This window comes from Thamnophis sirtalis, unplaced genomic scaffold (assembly GCF_051295495.1).
Source record: "Thamnophis sirtalis isolate CommonGarterSnake01/CBP01778 unplaced genomic scaffold, rThaSir2_p1.2 scaffold_1, whole genome shotgun sequence".
Classification (NCBI taxonomy): Eukaryota; Metazoa; Chordata; class Lepidosauria; order Squamata; family Natricidae; genus Thamnophis; species Thamnophis sirtalis.
This window is the reverse complement of record NW_028261381.1, coordinates 69185072-69205586: the sequence shown is the minus strand read 5'-3', so window position 1 is coordinate 69205586 and position 20515 is coordinate 69185072. Positions and strand designations below refer to the sequence as shown.

Sequence of the window (20515 nt, the reverse complement as noted above, 5' to 3'; positions counted from 1 at the left end):
CCCCGAAGCCTCAGTCGCGGGGGGAGATGGCTTCCCAGCAAGGAGAAACCGGGATCAGGCGGAGGAGGGAGGTTGATCCCGCGGCCGATCAGTCCGGTCCTTCGCGGTGGTTTACCTGGGAAGAGATCGGGCTGCGCACTGGCCAGGAAGGTCCGTCACGGGAGCGCTGGCTGGTGATTGACAGGAAAGTCTATGACATCAGCCGGTTCTACAAGAGGCACCCGGGGGGCTCTCGGACTATCAGCTCGTATGCAGGGCAGGATGCCACGGTAAGGCGCAGGGCAGCTGACGAGGCGAGGACTCAGGTGCCCAGTTTCTTTCGCTTCCTTAAAGTGTCACAGGGAATACCATAGTTTACGCAATTTTAATATTTGTAGCTATGGGCACGGCATTTAAATGTCTTTTCCAAGGATTCTGTGATAGGGAAAGATATGGGCTTCCTTTCTGGATGTCTTCAGGCAGAGATGAGGCAGCCTTCCATTAAGGAGAAATCACACATAAGAAGAGAAGTTTGACATGATGGCCTACATGGTCCCTTTTAAAATCCATTATGTTATGAGTCTATGATTTTCCCAACTCTGAAGGACTGAGCGAAATCTTACAAATCCCACTGTTAATTTAAATAGAAGTGGGAGAAATAAAACAGGAATCCTACCCACAAAATGGTGCAGTGAAATCAGCACAGAGGTTCTTTCTTTCTCTTTTACATTCACAAAGACATATTATTCCTGATATACGCTATGCCAGTGATGCCTAACCTTTTTGTCATTGTGTGCCAAAGCAATCAAGTGCATGTGCAACAGCATGCCCACACCCATAATTCAATGCATACACGACCCCCTTGCATGTGCCCGACTCCTGTGTATGTATGTGTGACTCCCCCATGTTCCCATGCCCCCCCCATGTATCTGCCCCACTCCTCCTGCACCCTTTTTTTGCTCCCATTACATTTTGGGGCCTCACGCAATGCCCTCATGCCCTGTTCCGGCTTCCAGATTGATGTAAGGCTCCGAAATTCAATGCGAGCACCCCCCACGGATACACCCCACCCCCTGTGCATGCACACATGTGTCCCCTGCATGCATGGCAGAGACCCGAAGACCAGCTGGCCAGCAGGAGGTGCACCTGCATGCACGGTGGAGCTGGGCGGGATGATGGCTGGTGTTCCGGAAGAGAGGCCTCCACGTGCCACCGGTTCTGTGTGTGCCATAGGTTCGCCATCAGGGCACTATGATTTTAGAACAAAAAGAAAGAAAAAGAAACAATTTAAACCAATGATTTATATGTTAGCTTTTCTTAGAATTGTTGATAAAACATTGAAATGTTTTCTTTTTACAGTTTTATCAAAAACCAAAGTGAAGTTCTGAACAAGAAAATCCTTCCAACTATATTTAAGTGTAATTATTAATTCATAACCCACTATTGTGGCAATTAAGTAATCAAATTGTAAGTTTTTAATTATTCATACACAACTTTAACAAGGAGCCAGTAGTTCCTCATGCAGTACTATCCTCTCTCTCTTCCTTTTTGCAAAGAGAGAAACTGGATCTATATCACATGATTATTTGAAGATACCCATACTTATACACCTTTTTGGTCAGTTGGGAAAACCAGTATCTGGCCTCTGTTAATACAGACTGCAGACTCCCTCTCTCCCTCTCACTCTCCCTCTCCCTCCCTCCCTCCCTCCCTCCCTCCCTCCCTCTCTCTCTCTCTAACACACATGCACAACAACAACCTGGGTGTAGAAAATAAAAAGATAAGATATAAGTTATGTGTCCATTGGGTCACAATGAGTTGGACATGACTTTGCAACTAATCACAAAAATTGTCATGGAGCCAGTTTTGTGTAGTGATTAAGGCATAAGGCTAGATATTGGCAGATTGTGAATTCAAGTGCTGCCTTGCGCATGAACAGAAGTAAAAAATACTAATTTTATCATCATTTAAAAAATAAGACTGCCCTCAGTCGCTATAATCCACTTTCAAAGCACATTAGCCTATTTTTTCCTGTTACCTTTAACTTACTTTTTAATTTTTAAAATATTTTTTGATAAATATTTCAGAACACTAGTAAAATCAAATGCAAATTAAACTCAGAAAAATAAAAAAGAGAAAGAATTAAAAAAATGGAAGTGAAGGTTGATTCATGGCAACTGGACCAAACTTTGTTAATCTGAGATATTCAGTTGCTCATCCAAGTAACTTCATCAATCAGAGTAAAAATTACCGGTAGTTAAGCAGAGTCAGAGAGTGGTTGGAATGTATCAACTATTGCCGCTCCAATTTCAGGTGTTTCTCCCTGAAATGAGTTGCAACATATATCTCAATAAAGGTTTAATTATCCAGGCCAAAAGTGACTAAAGGTTGAATTATGGAACTGGAACAAACTTTGTTTATCTGCTATGTTAATCTGAGAATTAGATAGTCAAGATTCAAATGAAATGGGTGTGGCAACAGTTGGTATATTCCAATGATTCTCTGCGTAACTCATTTTTACTCTGATGAAAATGCTTGGTTTAGCAATGAAACATCTCAGTTTAACAAAGTTTGTTGCAATTCCATGTTCCAGCTCCACCTTTTTAAACGCCTTTAGCCTGGATGATTGAGTCTTCATTGACATACATTAAAAAATGGAAAGAAAAAATAGAAAAACAAAAGGGAAGGAAGTAGAAGAAATAAAAAGAACTATATTTAAAGAAGTGACTTCCAATCTTCAGTATGCCAAGTAAAAAGAAATTTGATAACTTATTACCTGCTATAAAATTACAAACAAATGTCTATCTTTTCCAAAACCCATCCTTCTATATGCACAACAATAGATGATCAACTTTTCAGTCCTGGTGTCAGCAAAAGGCCCATAAAGAGTTATCAGCGATTTATAAAAAGTATATTTTATTTTAATCTTGATCAAATGGAATAACTTTTTATTCCTTTCTTTTACTTTGAACACCCTGGCTTTTTAATTCATTTAGATCTTATCTTTCTTGTTGTATCACAGAGGCTAGTCTTTAGCAGACCTCTTTTTTTAGATCCACTGGAAAGTCATTATCCAAATCATTATTTTGATTTGTTTTTTGTATTTCCCCTTTATTTTTCAAAGCCTTAAGCAGATTCTTCCATTTGTTTACTTCATCTACATATTGTATTTTTGAAAATTTTACATTCTTTAGGTTTATACTTACTATTAATATCTTTAAAAAGAAGTATATATTTTTCTCAACTTTAAAATTAAATAAAAGTTAATGCAGAACTAAACAAATTGTGCATGTTCCACCTATAAATAAATTAAAATGAGAGCAGAAAAGCAGGAATTCTCTTTGCAAAATAAAGCAGTAAAACTAGAAAGAAAGTATTAAACAATTAAATTATGTGGTTTATACATTTTTCTGTCTTTGATATTTTCTGCAAAACACTGCAGTTTCTTTGTCATCTGTTGCTCCAGACTTTACGTGAAGCCAAAATCATTTTCTCAATAATTATAGTTTAGAATTAATCATAACCCTTCAGAGCTAATTTCTGAAATTGTGCAAATGTTTCAATATCTTCGGTAAAGCACCTCCTGGGAATTATGTTTGTCATGCTTTGAATGGGAGAGAATAAAGATAAGAATCAAATATAACCACTCAGCCTAAACATGTTTCTTCCAGGTTGACTTTAAATTGGTTCTTAATTATAATATTTTTTTCCTTTTTTCCCCTTTATGTTTTGGCTTTAGGATCCTTTTACAGCCTTTCACCTTGACAAGACCCTAGTAAGGAAGCACATGGCATCACTTTTGATTGGGGAATTGGCACCTGATCAGCCCAGCTTTGAACCCACTAAAAATGTAAGTTTGGAGACAGAAAATTGAGGTAGTGACTTATGGTGTTAAACTGCAAACCCTTAATTATCATTTGATGTATTCAAAGATCGCTTTTGTCATTAAAACTGATCTGCTAGAAAGGTCAACAGAAGAGATTTTATAAGATGCTCCTCAATCTTTCTGCATTGTCCTTGTACTTCACCCCAATCTCTTGGCATTTATAAAAGCAGTAAAAGTCCATTTTTTTTCAGCAGGCTTTAAATTATGAAGTGAACTTAATATCTGCCATTTCATTCCCTTCCACTTTCCACCTCATTGCCTTGAAGCCACACTTGATCCTTTCCAAATATATCTGGAGGTTGTCTTCACTATCACTCACACTTGGCCTCCCCTCATCTCCCTGTCTGCTTCCACTAAGCAAGCAAGACTCTAATCCACAGTGAGAATAACATGGAGATAGCCTTGTTTGCTTCTTTAGCTTCCACAGATTCAAATGGAGTCCAAATAACCCCTCCCCCCATGATGACGCTTCTGTTGTCTCAACAAGACATATCCAGCTAGTGTTCAATGTACAGTGAATGTATTCAGTTTTACCCTTTTCATCCTCCAGATGTAGAGCAACCTCATTTTATGTCCCATCAGATAACTTTTCATCTGATTCTGCCAAACAAGATCAAAGGTATTTTTAAAAGTTTAGTTGCCTATCAGATTGGGCAAGTAAACTCAGTTCTTTCAGGCTGCCTTCCTCAGCCTCCGCCTAATTAATCCCAGCCTGTCTTCTTAAGATTCAAAAGCAGGTGATTGCAATGCAGCCTCAGGGAGTCCGGAGAAAATGGTTTATCTGGATCATTTTCAGTCAGGTTTCAGACGTGGGCAGAGCCCTGAAACAGGATTGATCATGCTTGGGAATGTCCTGTGATGGGACTGCTGGCCAATAGGCTTCTAATGATGTAACCTGCTGAAAGTTATTGAGTGGGCAGCTTTATAAAGTGATTAAAATAGGGAAATAGAGCCCCATCGAGTTCCATAAATATTTAATCAGAAATAATGATTAATATTAATTCATAATATTAATTACATATTTTATAATGGTAATAAAATACTACATTTAAGTAAATATTAATAAAATTGAAATATAGTACAAATATATTCTATAAATGAATGTAATGTGCCAATAGCTTACAATAAATATAAAAAATAAAAATAGTACTCAATAACACAACAGTCAGTGGTTTTTTTTAAACTAGTAATTATCCAACCATAGATTAGTATGTGCACTGGAGGAATATATAAATTGCTGCCTTGTGGACACTCAATAAAGCTATACATTACCAAACTATACCAAGCTATAACATGAAATCATATATATCTCTCCCTCTCTTGCTCCCTCCCTCTCCCTCCCACCCCCTTCTTTCTGTTTCCCCATTATTGCTTTTTGCCAAGATAATTAAATACAGATAAACATTGATTTCTAGTGTCCCAAACATGAGCTCTAAGTTGTCTAGCAGTCACTAAGTAGAAAAATAGTTTATTTATGCAACCATTTTTCATTTGTTTTCCTCCGCATTTAATGGTTTTGAAAGAATATTAAAAGTTTGGAAGGAAAATGATATTTGGATTACAATTCCACCAAGAGTTCTTGATGTTAACTGTTTATGCCACTGTCTAGCTATGCTGTATCCATAAAGTCAAAACTCCAGCAAAATATCTGAAATTTTCCCATAGAAATTATTAATAGAAGATTTTCGGGAACTGCTGTCCACTGTTGAAAAGATGGGACTCTTCAAGCCAAACCAATTCTACTTTTTCCTGATGCTTCTGCATATTTTACTAATGGATTTTGCTGGCTGGTTTGTTTTGTGGTATTTTGGGATATCTAAAACATCTTTTCTTATTGCCACTGTGTTGCTGACCTTTGCTCAGGTAATATTCTCGCCTTTATTTTTTAGGTAAAATGGCATTTCCCGCTAGTTTGGCTTCCTACAGCAGACTGTCTTTCAACCAAATTAAAATAATTTCTTTATAAAGAAAATAACACATATTCAATTGTCATGTGCCTTCAGAAGATTGCATTCAATTATATGGAGGAATAAGGGTTGAAGGAGACTAAGCAATTCAGCTAGATAAAAAGCCACTTCTGTTTTGCCCAACAGATGATTATGTAGAAAAGAAGAGGCAGCCATTTATCTTAGAAGACCTGCAAGGTCCTTTTAAATTCTATGTTCTATGATGCCATGTCATCTCATATCTCAACCCCCCCATTATGAAGGACAGTAAGTAATGACACAAGAATAGAGCATTAAAAAGCAACCATGCCTCCTCACTGCCTATCACAAAATATCAGATACGTTTGGGGAAGATATTTGTGGTTATATTGTAGAATTGGTTTCTTGTGCCTATCCTGTTTGGAATGCTTCTCTGGGTGGCTGCCCCATTTGATTGAATAAAAAAATCCTAGAATGAATGAATATTTTATCTATCCCAGCAGTTCTTGCATAGCTATTACCATTGGATATAAGTTGTAGGAGTGATACAAAAGATAGTCCTTCTGTGGCTAATAACCTTTTTCTTTTAGTCTCAAGCAGGCTTTCTACAACATGATTTGGGACATCATTCAGTCTTCAGTAATCCAAAATGGAACCACCTTTGGCATGAATTTGTAATGTGCCATTTAAAGGTAAGTAAGGTCAATTATTCTTAGAATGTTCCACGGAATTGAAGGAAAAGAATATGGATTATTGCAAATATACATGAAAAGGTTTCATGAGTAAATATCAAATGTGTTGTGTTATTTATAACAGAGGTGTCACATGGGATTCTCATTTTTACATTCCCACTCAAAGAACACAGAGAATTCTCTTATGTTAAATCATACCATTTGTTTGTCTGTCATTATTAACTGCAGACCAAGAGTGGAATTTCATTTATAATAAACAAGATGAATGCGCAAATTAACCAAAAGCCAATCCCAATTTAAGATCCAAAGGTGGCAAAACTTGATTCACATAGGAGATCTGAGATCAAGATCATGTTAGATAAATTCAAGAAAGTTGTGTTTTTGACTCGAATGGGAAAGCATCAAAATGCCTATAACTCTTTCAATCGGGGTACAGAATAAAATGAAAATAACATAGCAGATACCTTTGAGGGTATCAACACCAGCCATGAAATCCTCTTATCTCTGCTACTGGTTTAGAACTGGGAGTGTGCGCTTGCGCACGGCACGTCTGCATATGTGCAGAACCTTTTGTTCATGCGCAGAGTTTCTGTGATGACGTCTAGGCAGGTAGGCGGAACCTCCTTTGCCCAAACTGGGGCCAACTGGCAGAATGCCATCTCTGATCAACACTGCAAAGTTTGGATGAATACGTAGACTGAAAGAGTTCTATAGAATTCTGATATAAATTTTGAAACATTCCTCTTGTACTGTTTTAAGGCAGCAATAATAAGAATGAAAAAAGAGTAGCACAGTCTCTTAGTTGTCCAACCAAGAGCCTATAGAGCAGTCATACTGAAGTAAAACAGAAAACATTCAAATCAAATTTAACTAGAAAAAGCAGGTTGTGTGCTATCGTGACTACTTTTTTTAAAGACTGAAGAATGTTTCTATATGAGAAAGAGAGGCAGAGTTGGGGGAGGCAGAGTCAAGAGGGGAATCATTGTGAAGTTATGTTCCCATAAGCAGCCCAACTCCAACTGTCCTTGAAGTCCATTAAGTCTTGTCCAGTGCCAATTTAGTGTGGACCATGGAGTCAATATGGCATGGAAAAAACAGTGTTTTAAAAGTAGACATTCCTTTCCGTAAGTTTATAACTGTTTTCAGAGGTACCAGAGTTTTGTATATTTAGATCCTAATACTGTCCATCCAACCAAAAGTGCTATATATGTATATTCCTAGGTTGCCTAAATTGGAACATTTGCTCTAATTATTAGCTTTCAGTATTTAATACTTGACTATAGTTAAGCATGATAGTTCCAGATTCTAAAAACCGAATCCTGCCTCATTAATTAGAAATTGGATTTCCTGTAAAGATATTCTCAGAATCAAAGAACTCCATAGAAATGTTGTAAAGAATGAATTTATTTTCTGAAAATATTTTCCCAATGTTTAAACTGGAATTTTTCTCAGAATATAAATTTATCTGGTAATAATATAAATTTTGAGAGCATTCACCTATTCCCCGAAGTTTTAATGATCTCCATCTATTGATATCTGAAGAAACACCCCCAACAATTTTATTTATATTACATGTTGTATCCTTTGGTGTATATACATACATACCTACATACATATGTGTATGTCAAATATTTAATGGATTCAGTGCAAATATGGAATTGGTATTTAATGATGGGTAACCCAATTTTTACCTATTAGTGTCAATTCCTATTTGGACAACAGAATATTCTGGTATTTTGCATCAATACTAAAGCAACAGTATGAGATTTAGAAATAAATAGAAGAATGTGGGCATTTGTATTCAACTGAGTTATGTAGTACTCCATAGCTATTTCTCTGTTGTCTAATAACACAAATCAAAAATGATTAAATTTCAATAATTATGCTGATTATTAAATATTGATTGAAGTATTAATTAATGCAGACTTTAAAAAGCAAGGATGAAACTGGACATCCATGTCTAGTTTCTGTAAGTTATGGAAAAGTGGGAGAAAATGTCATTAAATTTTATTTTAGTAGTAGATATAACATTCTTAATCCATTTAATAAATTCCAAGGGATTTTCAAATGTATTTAATACTAGGTGATAACCCGGCATTCCCTGGGTATTTATTTACAACCAATACCCCTTACCAGAGGGAGCCCCCTTATGCAGTACTGTGAAGCTGTTACCATGGCAACTGCACCGTGCTGTACAGTAGATGCCATTTTAAGGCACAACAGGCTATATCTTAACAGAACCTGAATCCAAAATGCACACTACCACTGTCAAAAGTATTTGACACTATAGATACAATTCATTCCTTTTAATTTCAGCAGCCCAGGATTTCCAGAGTGATGCTGAAATATACACACAGACACAAACACACACACACACACACACACACACACACACTGAGGGGGTGTTGGGTTGTCTTACCCCCACAGACTTTCCAGACATAAAGTCATCTGTGGATAGATAGATAGATAGATAGATAGATAGATAGATAGATAGATAGATAGATAGATAGATAGATAGACAGACAGACAGACAGACAGACAGACAGACAGACAATGAATATGAATTGTTTGTGTATTTTATCAAAAGTTTTTCAGCATCTAATAATGAGATTACAAGTTGATCTTTATTTTAAGTCTATTATATCTACAGTAAATCCTATATCATCTGTTTTTTTTTTACCCTGCCTGAACATTCTTAATAACAAATGGTATTATTTTGCTATTATTTTTGTCCGAATAAATGCTAGTGATAAAGTCCAATTAGTGATAAGTCTGATTAAATGCCAGTGATAAAATTCCCTGATCAATAAGCCTGATTAAATGCCAGTGACAAAGGAAGGAAAATAATGGACCCAAAGCTAATAGGGACTGTACTACAGGTGAGTCAAAGAAAAGTAAGAATAAAATGATATGGAAGCAAGAAAAAGCAAGACTCATTAAAAGAGAGACAGTGCAGAATAGATGTAGGTCTCTATTTTGTTTTCTGTTTCCCCACACAGGTGAATCTCTCTAAATACACAAATAGCAAAGCGGCACCTATTCCAGTCCTTTGACAGGCAGGATTTTGAAAGGTGATAAAACTCATTTGCAACCTACTCAAATTAATATTAGGGAACTCATTACAGTATTCAAATCCCCCCCCCCCCAGTTTTGTCCACATATGCAATCAATGCTTGAAATTGTTCAAAGCTAGAAAGTGCACTTAATCTTCAAACTGTTTTGAATCTCTCCAAGATAATTCAGAGTCAGTTTATTCAACATCTCAAACTTATTTGAAAATCTGATTCGAAGGTTCAATGGAAGCTCCTCTGTATTACCTCTTCAAAGCAGAGCACTAAATAGTCAAGCAATCTTTTAAAAGAGCCTGAATGCTTTCTTTCACTCTTCCCCTACAGGGGGCTTCAGCTAATTGGTGGTCTTTGCACCATTCCCAGCATCATGCTAAACCCAACTGTTTCGAGAAGGACCCAGATGTTTCATTTCATCCCTATATTTTGTCATTAGGGGAAACTCTTTCTTTGGAGGTAAGAAGCAACTGCTTAGAAGACAACAGATTTTACTGAACCCTGGCCATTCTCCTTTCAGATCAGCATTCAGAACAGCAACTGTTAAGCCATTTCATTGTCAATTTGTTAGAGTTGAGCACAGTCTAATTCTTCTGGGTTTATTATTTATATTTATCAGCAGCATTTTATGAAACAGATCTCATTGAGATAGTAGATTAGTAGGGTTGGACAAAATGTTCACCCAAGGTGGCCATAACAAAAGTGTATTTCTCTATAGGGACCAAAGGTGGTAGTCAGCCAGTTCTGACAGGTTCTGGAGAACCGGCAGTGGAAATTTCGAGAGTGGGGAGGGAATGGAGATTTTGCAGTATCCTTTCCCTGCCATGCTCACAAAGCCAAGTCCACAGAACCGGTAGTAAAAAAGTTTGAATCCCACCACTGATAAATGACCTCTGCTTTCTAAGGCTAGGTGGCATTGTCCAAGGAGAGACTAGAACTCACATTTTGCAGTTTCCAGCCTGATGCCTTAAAACTGGTTCTCCTGTGGTAGCCCATAGCTATAGATGAATATTATGAACTGGATTATTGAGGGAGTTATCTCACTGGATTGACTGAACAATCATGTACAAAAGGATTCTGAGGAAAGCAGCAACTTTTTATGGCCATGTGAGCGTAATCCTAAGAAGATGTGTTAGGGAGGCAAAGTAACAGATTGTCCAAAAATCCTGGCAGCTCAGATAGGAATAGGATAGATTAAAAGATGGAGGGTGGAAGGAGTTTAAGCATCCTTTCCTGACTAAGTAATCTAAATTTAAGACTGTTCTTTCTGTATTTCTATTGCAGGGCTTAATTTTAAAAGATATCTCGCTCTGTCATGTGTTTCTGCACCTAGAAATTTTGAAAATAAAGACTGCAATCTATTCTAACTACCACAATTACAATTATTGTGACAGCTCACAATACATCTCACTTTTTTTTTTGCTTTTTTTCTGCCCGAGATTTATTTCACACAGCAAGTGAAAAGGATGTTATAGAAATGGAGCCTTAAGTTACAACTACCTATTGAAAGTTATTTGCTTTTTTCATGCCTTTCTTTTACAGTTGGGTTTGCAGAAAAAGAAATACATGCCTTATAACTATCAGCACAAGTATTTTTTCTTCAGTGAGTATCTTTTCTCCCCCTACCTCCTGTTAAACTCCAAATGAATTTTTTCTTCTGTTAAAAACAACAACATCCTCTTTGGCTCTTTGGACTCTTATCTTTTCCACCATGAGCTCATGGGCAGATTATATATATATATATATATATATATATATATATATATATATATATATATATATATATATATATATATATATATATATATATATATATATATATATATATATATATATATATATATATATATATATATATATGCTCTATTTATGCTGATAAATTTATGCTGATATATATATATCCGTTATACTTAATCCCCAGCACAGTTTAGATTAATAACAATTCTTATTAAGATAAATGATCATGATAAGATAAAGAGGAGGAGGGAAGAAGAAGAGCAATAGTAGCAACTACAGAACATTGCAGAGAATGTGGAGGAATTCTTTCCTTTCTCAGACCACACAGATTCCCATGAGTTTAATATACATATTTAAGCTGGAGGGAGACATCCCAATTCTAAGTCCATACCTTCAAAAACAGGCTATGCCTAAACAATGCAAAGAGAGAAATGGCAAGCTGGAGAGGGTACTGCACTTTCTCATGCAGTTGCTCAATTATTTGATGCTCTATAGACACAACTGAGGAGCATCCATAAATCAAATTACAGTGGAAGAAAATTGCCATGGAAGAGAGACAGGAACATAATGGAGAATATAGTCCAACCTCTCCACCAGCAGTTGTTTTTGTTTTTGAAACTGCTTTATTCATAAGATCATAAATGGTGCCTGCTGGATCTCACTCCTGGCTCATCAAGTTCAGCAGTCCATTCTTACAATAACCAACCAAGGAAATCTACTGGTCTTCCTTCAGGTGGCCTTCAGAAGCTACCACACTGCCATCCAAGCTAATAGCCATTGAATCTTATGAATTCCATGAGCTCCATCCGTTCTTGAAGCCAGTCAAGCTGGTGGGCACCACAACTAACTGCTTACAGCAGATCAGAGGGAACCTCTATCATAAGTATTATTTAAACTGTCTTCAATTAGATTGAGTGTTGAGTATGAGTCTCAAGAACCACAAAAGAATTGTTTTTTCTAAAAAAAAACATATCTTCCTATAAGGGTTACAGAGATATTTTATTTTGAAAGAAACCCAAGATATAGCAATAGCAATAGCAATAGTAGTTAGACTTATATACCGCTTCATAGGGCTTTCAGCCTTCTCTAAGCGGTTTACAGAGACAGCATATTGCCCCCACAGTCTGGGTCCTCATTTTACCCACTTTGGAAGGATGGAAGGCTGAGTCAACCCTGAGCCAGTGAGATTTGAACTGCCGAACTGCAGCTAACAGTCAGCTGAAGTGGCTGCAGTACTGCACTCTAACCACTGCGCCACCTCGGCTCTATAAAAGCAAAACATGTAACTTACAGGTGTAAGCGTGTTTTCTATTGCCTCTACTTCATATTTTATTCTATTGCTAGTTCTATATTGTTACATTAATTACAATTATTATAATGATTACAATTATTATAGTCTATTACAATATTGTATTCTGTGGTACTATTATATAATAATATTTTCTTCTTATAAACACTGTTCTCCCTTAATTCCTGTCTCTGGAATATCTTCTCCTTTTCTTCTCTGCTGTTGGTCAGCAAGCAAAGTATTTGCAACTTTCCCTGTTGTGCCTCTATGCTTTTTTTCCTCTGGACTATTAACCCCTCCCCTCTTTTGAAGGAAAAATGCCTTTTATTCAGGTGATTCCAATAGAAGAGAATATTTGTAGTTGGAGTGGAACTGTGGGGTCCGTGGTGCTCCTTGAGGCCAGTAGTTTTCTTGCAGACGTTTCATTACCCAATTAGGTAACATCATCGGTGCTAGAAGGTAGTGGGGTTTGCTCTCTTTATATATACTAGTATCTTGCCCTGTCTCTAGTTTGAGGTTTTATATTGTTGTAAGTCATCCAGTTGTATTTTACAAGATGGGCAGTTTTACATGATGTCTCTTATGAATGAATATATAACACTTGAAAGCTGGTCTCAATGGATTTACCAGGGCTTTCCTCTAAACAAATCTGAATAGATTAAGATAGTATTGTCTACTTATCACAAGGAATAACAGAGCTTCCTTTAGCTCATTCAAGTATATTTTAGTCAATTGGTTCTAATAGAGCCAGCACAAATAGTATGAGTGGCACAATTCAGGCAGTCTCTGCCACATACGATTTTTGGTGTTGATTTATTTTTGATGATGAGATTCTCAAGAACAATTATAATTGTTAAATAAAATGGTAAATACAGATCATTTCTGGAGTGCGGTTGATGCTTCTTTTATGTTTAGAAAGGATACTTAATGGCTATATGCATCTTGTTTCCTTCTACAGCATTGCCACTGGTTGTAATGCCTACTTTTCAAGTTTACTCATTGTTCTTTATATTCCAACGCAAGCTCTGGAGGGTGAGTACACAAATAATCCATGCCAAATATTAAATAATACAATACTGAGACACCCCTCCCTCCATGGTATATTTCTAGGTTTAGAATTTTATTTCCTGAAGAGGATTTGAAAAGACTAAACCATTTTAAGCACTTATAAAAATTTGCATGGGGATATTATTAATGGGAAAGTCAATGCCACCCAATTCCAAAGTGCTTCCAGATGAACTATTGCTGGCTATCAAAAGGCCTTTTATGAAGAAGGCATTCAATTTTTGCCTTGGAAAACAAATGTAGAAGGCAGGATGGTGAAACCTTGGAGGCAACTGGACAATAACATTGATTGAACTAAGAATGGAAAAGAATTACAATCCAGTTTTGTCAAGTAGAGATTATGAAGGATTTGATCAAAACATGATTTATGGTGGCTTGAATACAACTATAAAGTTATGGTTCATCTTTCTTTTTAAAAAAGATCTGGAGCCGTGATGGTGAACCTATGGCACATGTGTCAGAGGTGGCATGCAGCACCCTCTCTGATGGCATCCGATCTGTTGCCCCAGTTCAGCTTTGACGCACATGCACCTCCTGTCAGCCTGCTAGTCTTCGGGTCTCTGACGCAGAAGGGGGTTCAGGGTGTGGTGGGGGCCTGTGTACATGCACCAGTAGTGCATGTACAGGGCCCATGCATGTACTGCATTTTGGGGGTACGGGCGCTCACATGTGCATTTGCACTCACATGTGTGCATTTTTGGCTCTCAGTCCAGAAAATATTAGCCATCACTGATCTAGAAGGATTGGAAATGGGTTTGGACTTATTTTTTTCTGATATAGAAGATGACAGACAAGACTCTTCCAGCCTTGTTTAAAGTGGGAATTTGCCATGCACTATTGTCAAGTGCTCTAATTAAAAATGGCTGAAATTTTGTGGGATAATCAAAACTAATACAATCTCTACATCCTCATCTGATATCACATAACATGTCAGTTATTGAAAATAATGCTTTTAATGAGCTCAAACAGATCCACATGCACAGCAACACTGGTGCTTACAACACACCTGATCTCTTGTATTGATAATCACTATATAAAATGATTGTCTTCTCTGATTAATTAAAAAAAACACCTAATAACAACAGGCAAAGACACCATCTCTTTCACTTCCTGGAATGATGTGAGCTCAAAATATTGTACTTTAAAAAAAAACACAAGCATAATCAGTCTTTCTAGTGAATTTTTTCTATAGCTCTTTTCAATCAGTTAATCTGTCAATCCCTTAAAAAAGGACCCAGGATAGAACTGGTTCTGTCAAAATGGGCCATAAACAGAGCAGAGTTTCCAGAAGATATACATCTGGATCTCAGTAAGATTCTATATAGGGTGTCTACTTGGAGCAAGGAAAGATGCTATTCTAATCTCCATTCCTTCTCTTCTCTTCTACAGGAAATGGCATGGACTCTGGCACATTTTATCCGATTCTTTATTGCCTTCAACCCCATATTAGGATTCAAGGGTGTTTTGGGATACTTCCTTCTTTTGAAGTACTGTTCATCATATGTGCTATTTTCTTTGTGTTTCACTATCCCTTCCCAGACCCTGACTATTCTCTAGATTATCCTTTCCCTAACTTCCATATGTGTGGGCTTCAACTCTATCATTGCCATTATAATAGCTATCTGGGATATAGCCAAGCCACTTTGTAGTCTCCATTTGGGATCAGTTTCTGTGTATCTGGTCAAATTTCCAAATTTGTCCACTACCGCAGAAAGATTGGGGGGGTCCTGATCTTTGGTTTGAATCTGACTTATTGTCACTGAAGGAGTGTTAGAAATGTATTGGTTTCCATAGAAAGGCATCATTAAGTCTAGTAAATGACTTGCATTCTAAGCCTAACAAACAAACGAATAAATTTGTCAAACTATTCTACTTCAAAGATTGTTTGTGTAGATATTCACTTTGCCTAATTTGCCTGACTTTGCCTCATTTCTGTCTCTCAGTGTTTTTGAGAGTATTATATTTACATGGATAACACAGTCGAATCATCTTCCTATGCACATCGATCATGATAAAAACATGGATTGGTTCTCTACACAGGTAAGAGAGAACTAAGAGATAAAATTGATGGCTGTATATGATTAAACTTTAGCTTGTCTGCATAATTTTATTATATGACAATAATTCACAGATCCATAATAATCCAAATACCACAGGATCAATTCTAATTTGCACATGTGAAAACTGAATTCCTTTTTGGATGTTATTTTTACCTATTATTATTTCTTTTACCTTGCTTTTCCAATGATAGAAAAGTTTGAAGTGTGTTTAGAAATGCTATGCCTTTTCTTATAGATTATGATTGCCCTTGATTTTATTTGGACTTTATAAAAATGGAAATGAGATTCCATTCCTTTGGCCTCATTTTAAGATAATAGCACTAACTGAAAGAGAAACTGGCCAGTGCAGGAATCAGTTCTCTCTTGTCCATTCCCAGCATCTGGTTTTCATCCAGATCAGGATATTCTTTTTAGAAAAGGAGGCCTGTGAGTTCAAATCATACCAGACAACTTGGTTCAGTCTGAAATAAGTAAGGGGAAGATTTGAAAGTAACTGTTGAAAAGAAATGTTTCACAAAATGAAAAATAAGTATATTACTAGAATTATATTTTAATTCTCCATATTTTCAAAACTGTACTCTGGTGACTATCAGATTTGATAACAAATGAGTATTTAAACTCTACTATTAGGGTAATATAATTTAAGATTTCCAAAATTCAATATATTTGTCTAGAAATACTAGTTATATACCAATACATACAAACCAACCAACATGACCATGGTATCCTTCTGCGACGACTGCGGGAGGTGGGGGTGGGAGGCACTGTTTTGTAGTGGTTCTCCTCCTACCTCTCGGACAGGTCGCAGTCGGTGTTAGTTGGGGGGCAGAGATCGACCCCTAGGCCTCTAACATATGGGGTGCCGCAGGGTTCGGTCTTATCTCCCTTACTATTTAACATCTACATGAAACCGCTGGGCGAGATCATTCGGAGGCACGGAATAAGATACCACCAATACGCGGACGATACCCAGTTGTATCTGTCTGCCCCGTGCCAACTCAATGAAGCGGTGGACATGATGAACCGGGGTCTTGAAGCCGTTAGGGACTGGATGAGGGCTAACAAGCTTGTACTCAACCCGGATAAGACCGAGTGGCTGTTGTGTTTCCCTCCCAATAATTTGGCTAGTGTTCCATCACTCAGGCTGGGGGGCCAAATATTATACCCCAAAGACAGGGTTCGCAACTTGGGAGTCCTCCTGGACCCACAGCTGACCTTTGACCACCATCTGTCGGCTGTGACCAGGGGGGCATTTGCCCAGGTTCACCTGGTGCGCCAGTTGCGACCCTACCTGAACCGGGAGGCTCTCACAACAGTCACTCGTGCCCTTGTGACCTCTAGGCTGGAATACTGCAACGTGCTCTACATGGGGCTGCCCTTGAAGAGCATCCGGCGACTTCAGCTAGTCCAGAATGCGGCCGCGCGAGCGATTGTGGGTGCACCTCGGTTCACCCACATAACACCTATCCTCCGCGAGCTGCGCTGGCTACCTGTTGATCTCCGGGTGCGCTTCAAGGTGCTACTTACCACCCATAAAGCCCTTCATGGTAGTGGATCTGGGTACTTGAGAGACCGCCTCCTGCCAATTACCTCCTCGCGACCCATCAGATCACACAGATTAGGCCTCCTCCGAGTTCCATCCGCCAGTCAGTGTCGACTGGCAACTACACGGAGGAGGGCCTTTTCAGTAGTAGCTCCGACCCTTTGGAACGATCTCCCCGTAGAGATTCGTACCCTCACCACCCTCCAGACCTTCTGCACAGCCCTCAAGATATGGCTATCCCATCAAGCCTGGGGTTAAAGATTGTAATCTGTCCCCTCCCGAATGGTGAATGTTGTTTCTATTTTTAATTATGTATTGTTTTTATATGTCATTGTTTGTATCCCCTTCCTCATAAGTTGTAAGCCGCCCTGAGTCCCCTCAGGGAAAAGGGCGGCCTATAAATAAAATTTTCCATTTCCATTTCCATTCCATGAATATAAATATAAATCATGGGCAAATATAAATATATATTGTGGACATTTGCTTGATCTTCCTTCATTCACAGTATGTCTGGACTAAAACCTGTCTTTCTCTCTTCTCCCAGCTTCAGTCAACGTGCAATGTGAATCAATCTTTTTTCAATGACTGGGTAACGGGGCACCTGAATTTTCAAATTGAGCACCAGTGAGTACTGATTTAGGGCAATGAGATTTTAAGCTATCAGTAAGAAACTGCTTCATAGTTTGAATAAGGCAAAAAGATAGTTAAGTATCACAAGTTCTTTGTCTTCCTTTCTCCCTATAGTCTTTTCCCTACGATGCCTCGTCACAACTTTTGGAAGGTGGCTCCTTTGGTGAAATCCATGTGTGCTAAACATGGTATTGAATATCAGTCAAAACCTCTCTTCACTGGCTTTGCTGACATTGTGTAGTAAGTACCGAACAGATCAAATGAATGAAATCAAATGAAGAATCTGCATGGCCTAGCTCTCAAGAGTCGAGGAAAGGAGAACATGTAATTATATAGACATACTTATATACATGTGAATATGTCAACTGAACAAAAGAGATCTGGTGTGCAAAGTATTAAACTGTTAATGAGAAGAAAGATTTTGGATGTAGATCCTTTAAGAATAAAAATAAGCCTAATAGTAGAAAGAGAGAGATAATAGTCATTAAGCATGTTGTACTATCACATGCATCTTTTATAAAATTAGTTAGTATTAAATAATTAGTTATCAGTTAACATCAAAGAGCCTTTCATAGGTGGCAGCACCCAGCTGTACTTGGGTGATCTTGAAAAAATATCAGCAGAATCTAAGTTGGTAATATTTTGATAGAATCCATCAACAAAAGGATGTAAGCTAGACTGTTAAGCTGCAAAAATAAACAGGCAACGGCAAACTATTTCCATGTTGCTTGCATGAAAATTACATACCCAGGTGGCCTCCTAAAGATAGGCAGACTATGCAAGCTAGAGATACTGTCAAGACATGTCAAATACCTAAAAGGATAAGTATCACTCCCTGGCAGATTTTTGTGCTACTTTCTCTGTCCTCAATTTACTGCACTTGAATTCACTTCTCTGCTTGAATCAGAGGCAGGCTTTTTCTAAATAGGACTTAACTTCATGGCAATGAAGAGAAACTTACTTTCTGTTATTTTCAGTTCCTTGAAGGTTGCGGGTGAAATCTGGTTCAAAGCATATCATCTTGAACAGAAAACACAAAATCCTAAAATCTTCCTTCAACAAGAGAAGAAGAGCGAAGAGACAAGATAGATCTGAGATGGATCTTGAGAGGCTCCAGGCATAGAAAACCTAGAGTAATTTGTGAATGAAACAGAATGCGGGAGAGTCTTTTGGCCTCAGCTCAACTTTTGGCATGTTTCCTAATGAATATAAGCATTGCAAGCAATACCTCCCCCACCCCCTTTCCTGCTTCTGGGTCTTGGATGTATTATGAATAAAGTTTCTTAATACTTTTCATTGAATTGCTTTGTTTCTGCTTTTTACATTTGACCTCTGTTTGGCAATGGTTGTGAAAATAAAGTTAATTGCTATTGCAGTGGATTCTGGATTATGATATGAGATTAAATTGCATCAGCAGATACAAAAAGCAGCTAAGAAATCAATCCATATTTCTTCTATTTTGTTTTCAACATTTGGAGATTCCATATTATTTACTTGATGTTTCTCTCACCCAGGGCTTCCAATACTGGGAGAAATCTACTAATTCTTCCACATTCATTAATAATAAGAGAAATGAAAAGGTATCTTGCACCACCAAACAAATAACATCACCAAGATGACCATGCATGTTTATATGTCTGTCCTTTTCTTCATTCTAGGGGCTTCTTCTTGGACTGGGAGGGTGACAGAGCAGTTCTGGAGAACTGGTAGCAGAAATTTTAAGTAGTTTGGAGAACTGGTAAATACCTCTGACTGGCCCTGACCCCATCTATTCTCTGCCTCCCAAGTCCCAGCTTCCCCATTCCAGGGGAAGGTTACTGCAAAATCCCCATTTCCTCCCCATCAGCTGGGACTCAGGAGGCAGATAATAGATGGGGGTGGGGCCAGTCAGAGGTATTTACCAGTTCTCCAAAGTACTCAAAATTTCTGCTACCAGTTCTCCAGAACTGCTCAGAAATTGCTGCATACCACATCTGATTATGTGCAAATCAGGAAAAGTCCTGAGACAACACAAAATGGGAGATCCTATTATAGGTTTCTATCTGCTTGCTGAGATGACCGAGAAAAATATTTGGCCTACAGAAATTTATTAAGAGACAAATCTTCCCTCAGAAGGAACGTTAGTCACTTTCCTGGGAAACAATATGAGCATATTTTCTTGATTCGGTAGGGATTTTAAAGAAGATAACCAAACAGAAATTAAATCCTAACATAATTATCAAAGGAGAGATAAGAAAACCCATGTGGAATTAATGGAAAGATGATGCCTCTAAGTAGAAAAATGGAAATGTTTTCACTTCAGCGGGGATATGGCTCACAGGAGACATCCAGAGAAACCATACGACTTCCATGTGGAAATAAGTAATTATAAGAAATAAAACAATAATAATTAGAAAACACACTTTGAGAAAACTCACTTTTTGATATTTTTTAAATAGGTGTCTGGGACAAACTTGGTTATTTCATTAAGGGTTTTCTATAAGAGTTGATTTTTAACCTATTAGAAAAGCTTTCCTGACAAGCCTCACTTGTTTCCAGACTTCCCTCTTTTCTGCTCTCTTTTCCTTTATAAACATCCCATTTGTTACCTTCCAGAGAAAGACAGGTAGGAAAATGGGAGTAAGATACACAGTAACCATTGCCTG

The 20515-nt window shown here is 37.7% G+C and overlaps 1 protein-coding gene across 1 annotated transcript; it reads left to right on the top strand.

Moving 5' to 3' along the window:
* On the top strand, nt 1-19129 carry LOC148049525 (acyl-CoA (8-3)-desaturase-like). The gene is made up of 12 exons (XM_087715211.1): nt 1-269; nt 3719-3829; nt 5531-5728; nt 6381-6482; nt 9878-10006; nt 11090-11150; nt 13531-13604; nt 15027-15124; nt 15581-15677; nt 17785-17864; nt 17985-18110; nt 18848-19129. Exons 1-12 carry the CDS (start codon nt 27-29, stop codon nt 18957-18959), a joined length of 1431 nt encoding a protein of 476 aa, XP_087571337.1. The 5' UTR covers nt 1-26; the 3' UTR covers nt 18960-19129.
* Nucleotides 19130-20515: the final 1386 nt, after the last annotated feature.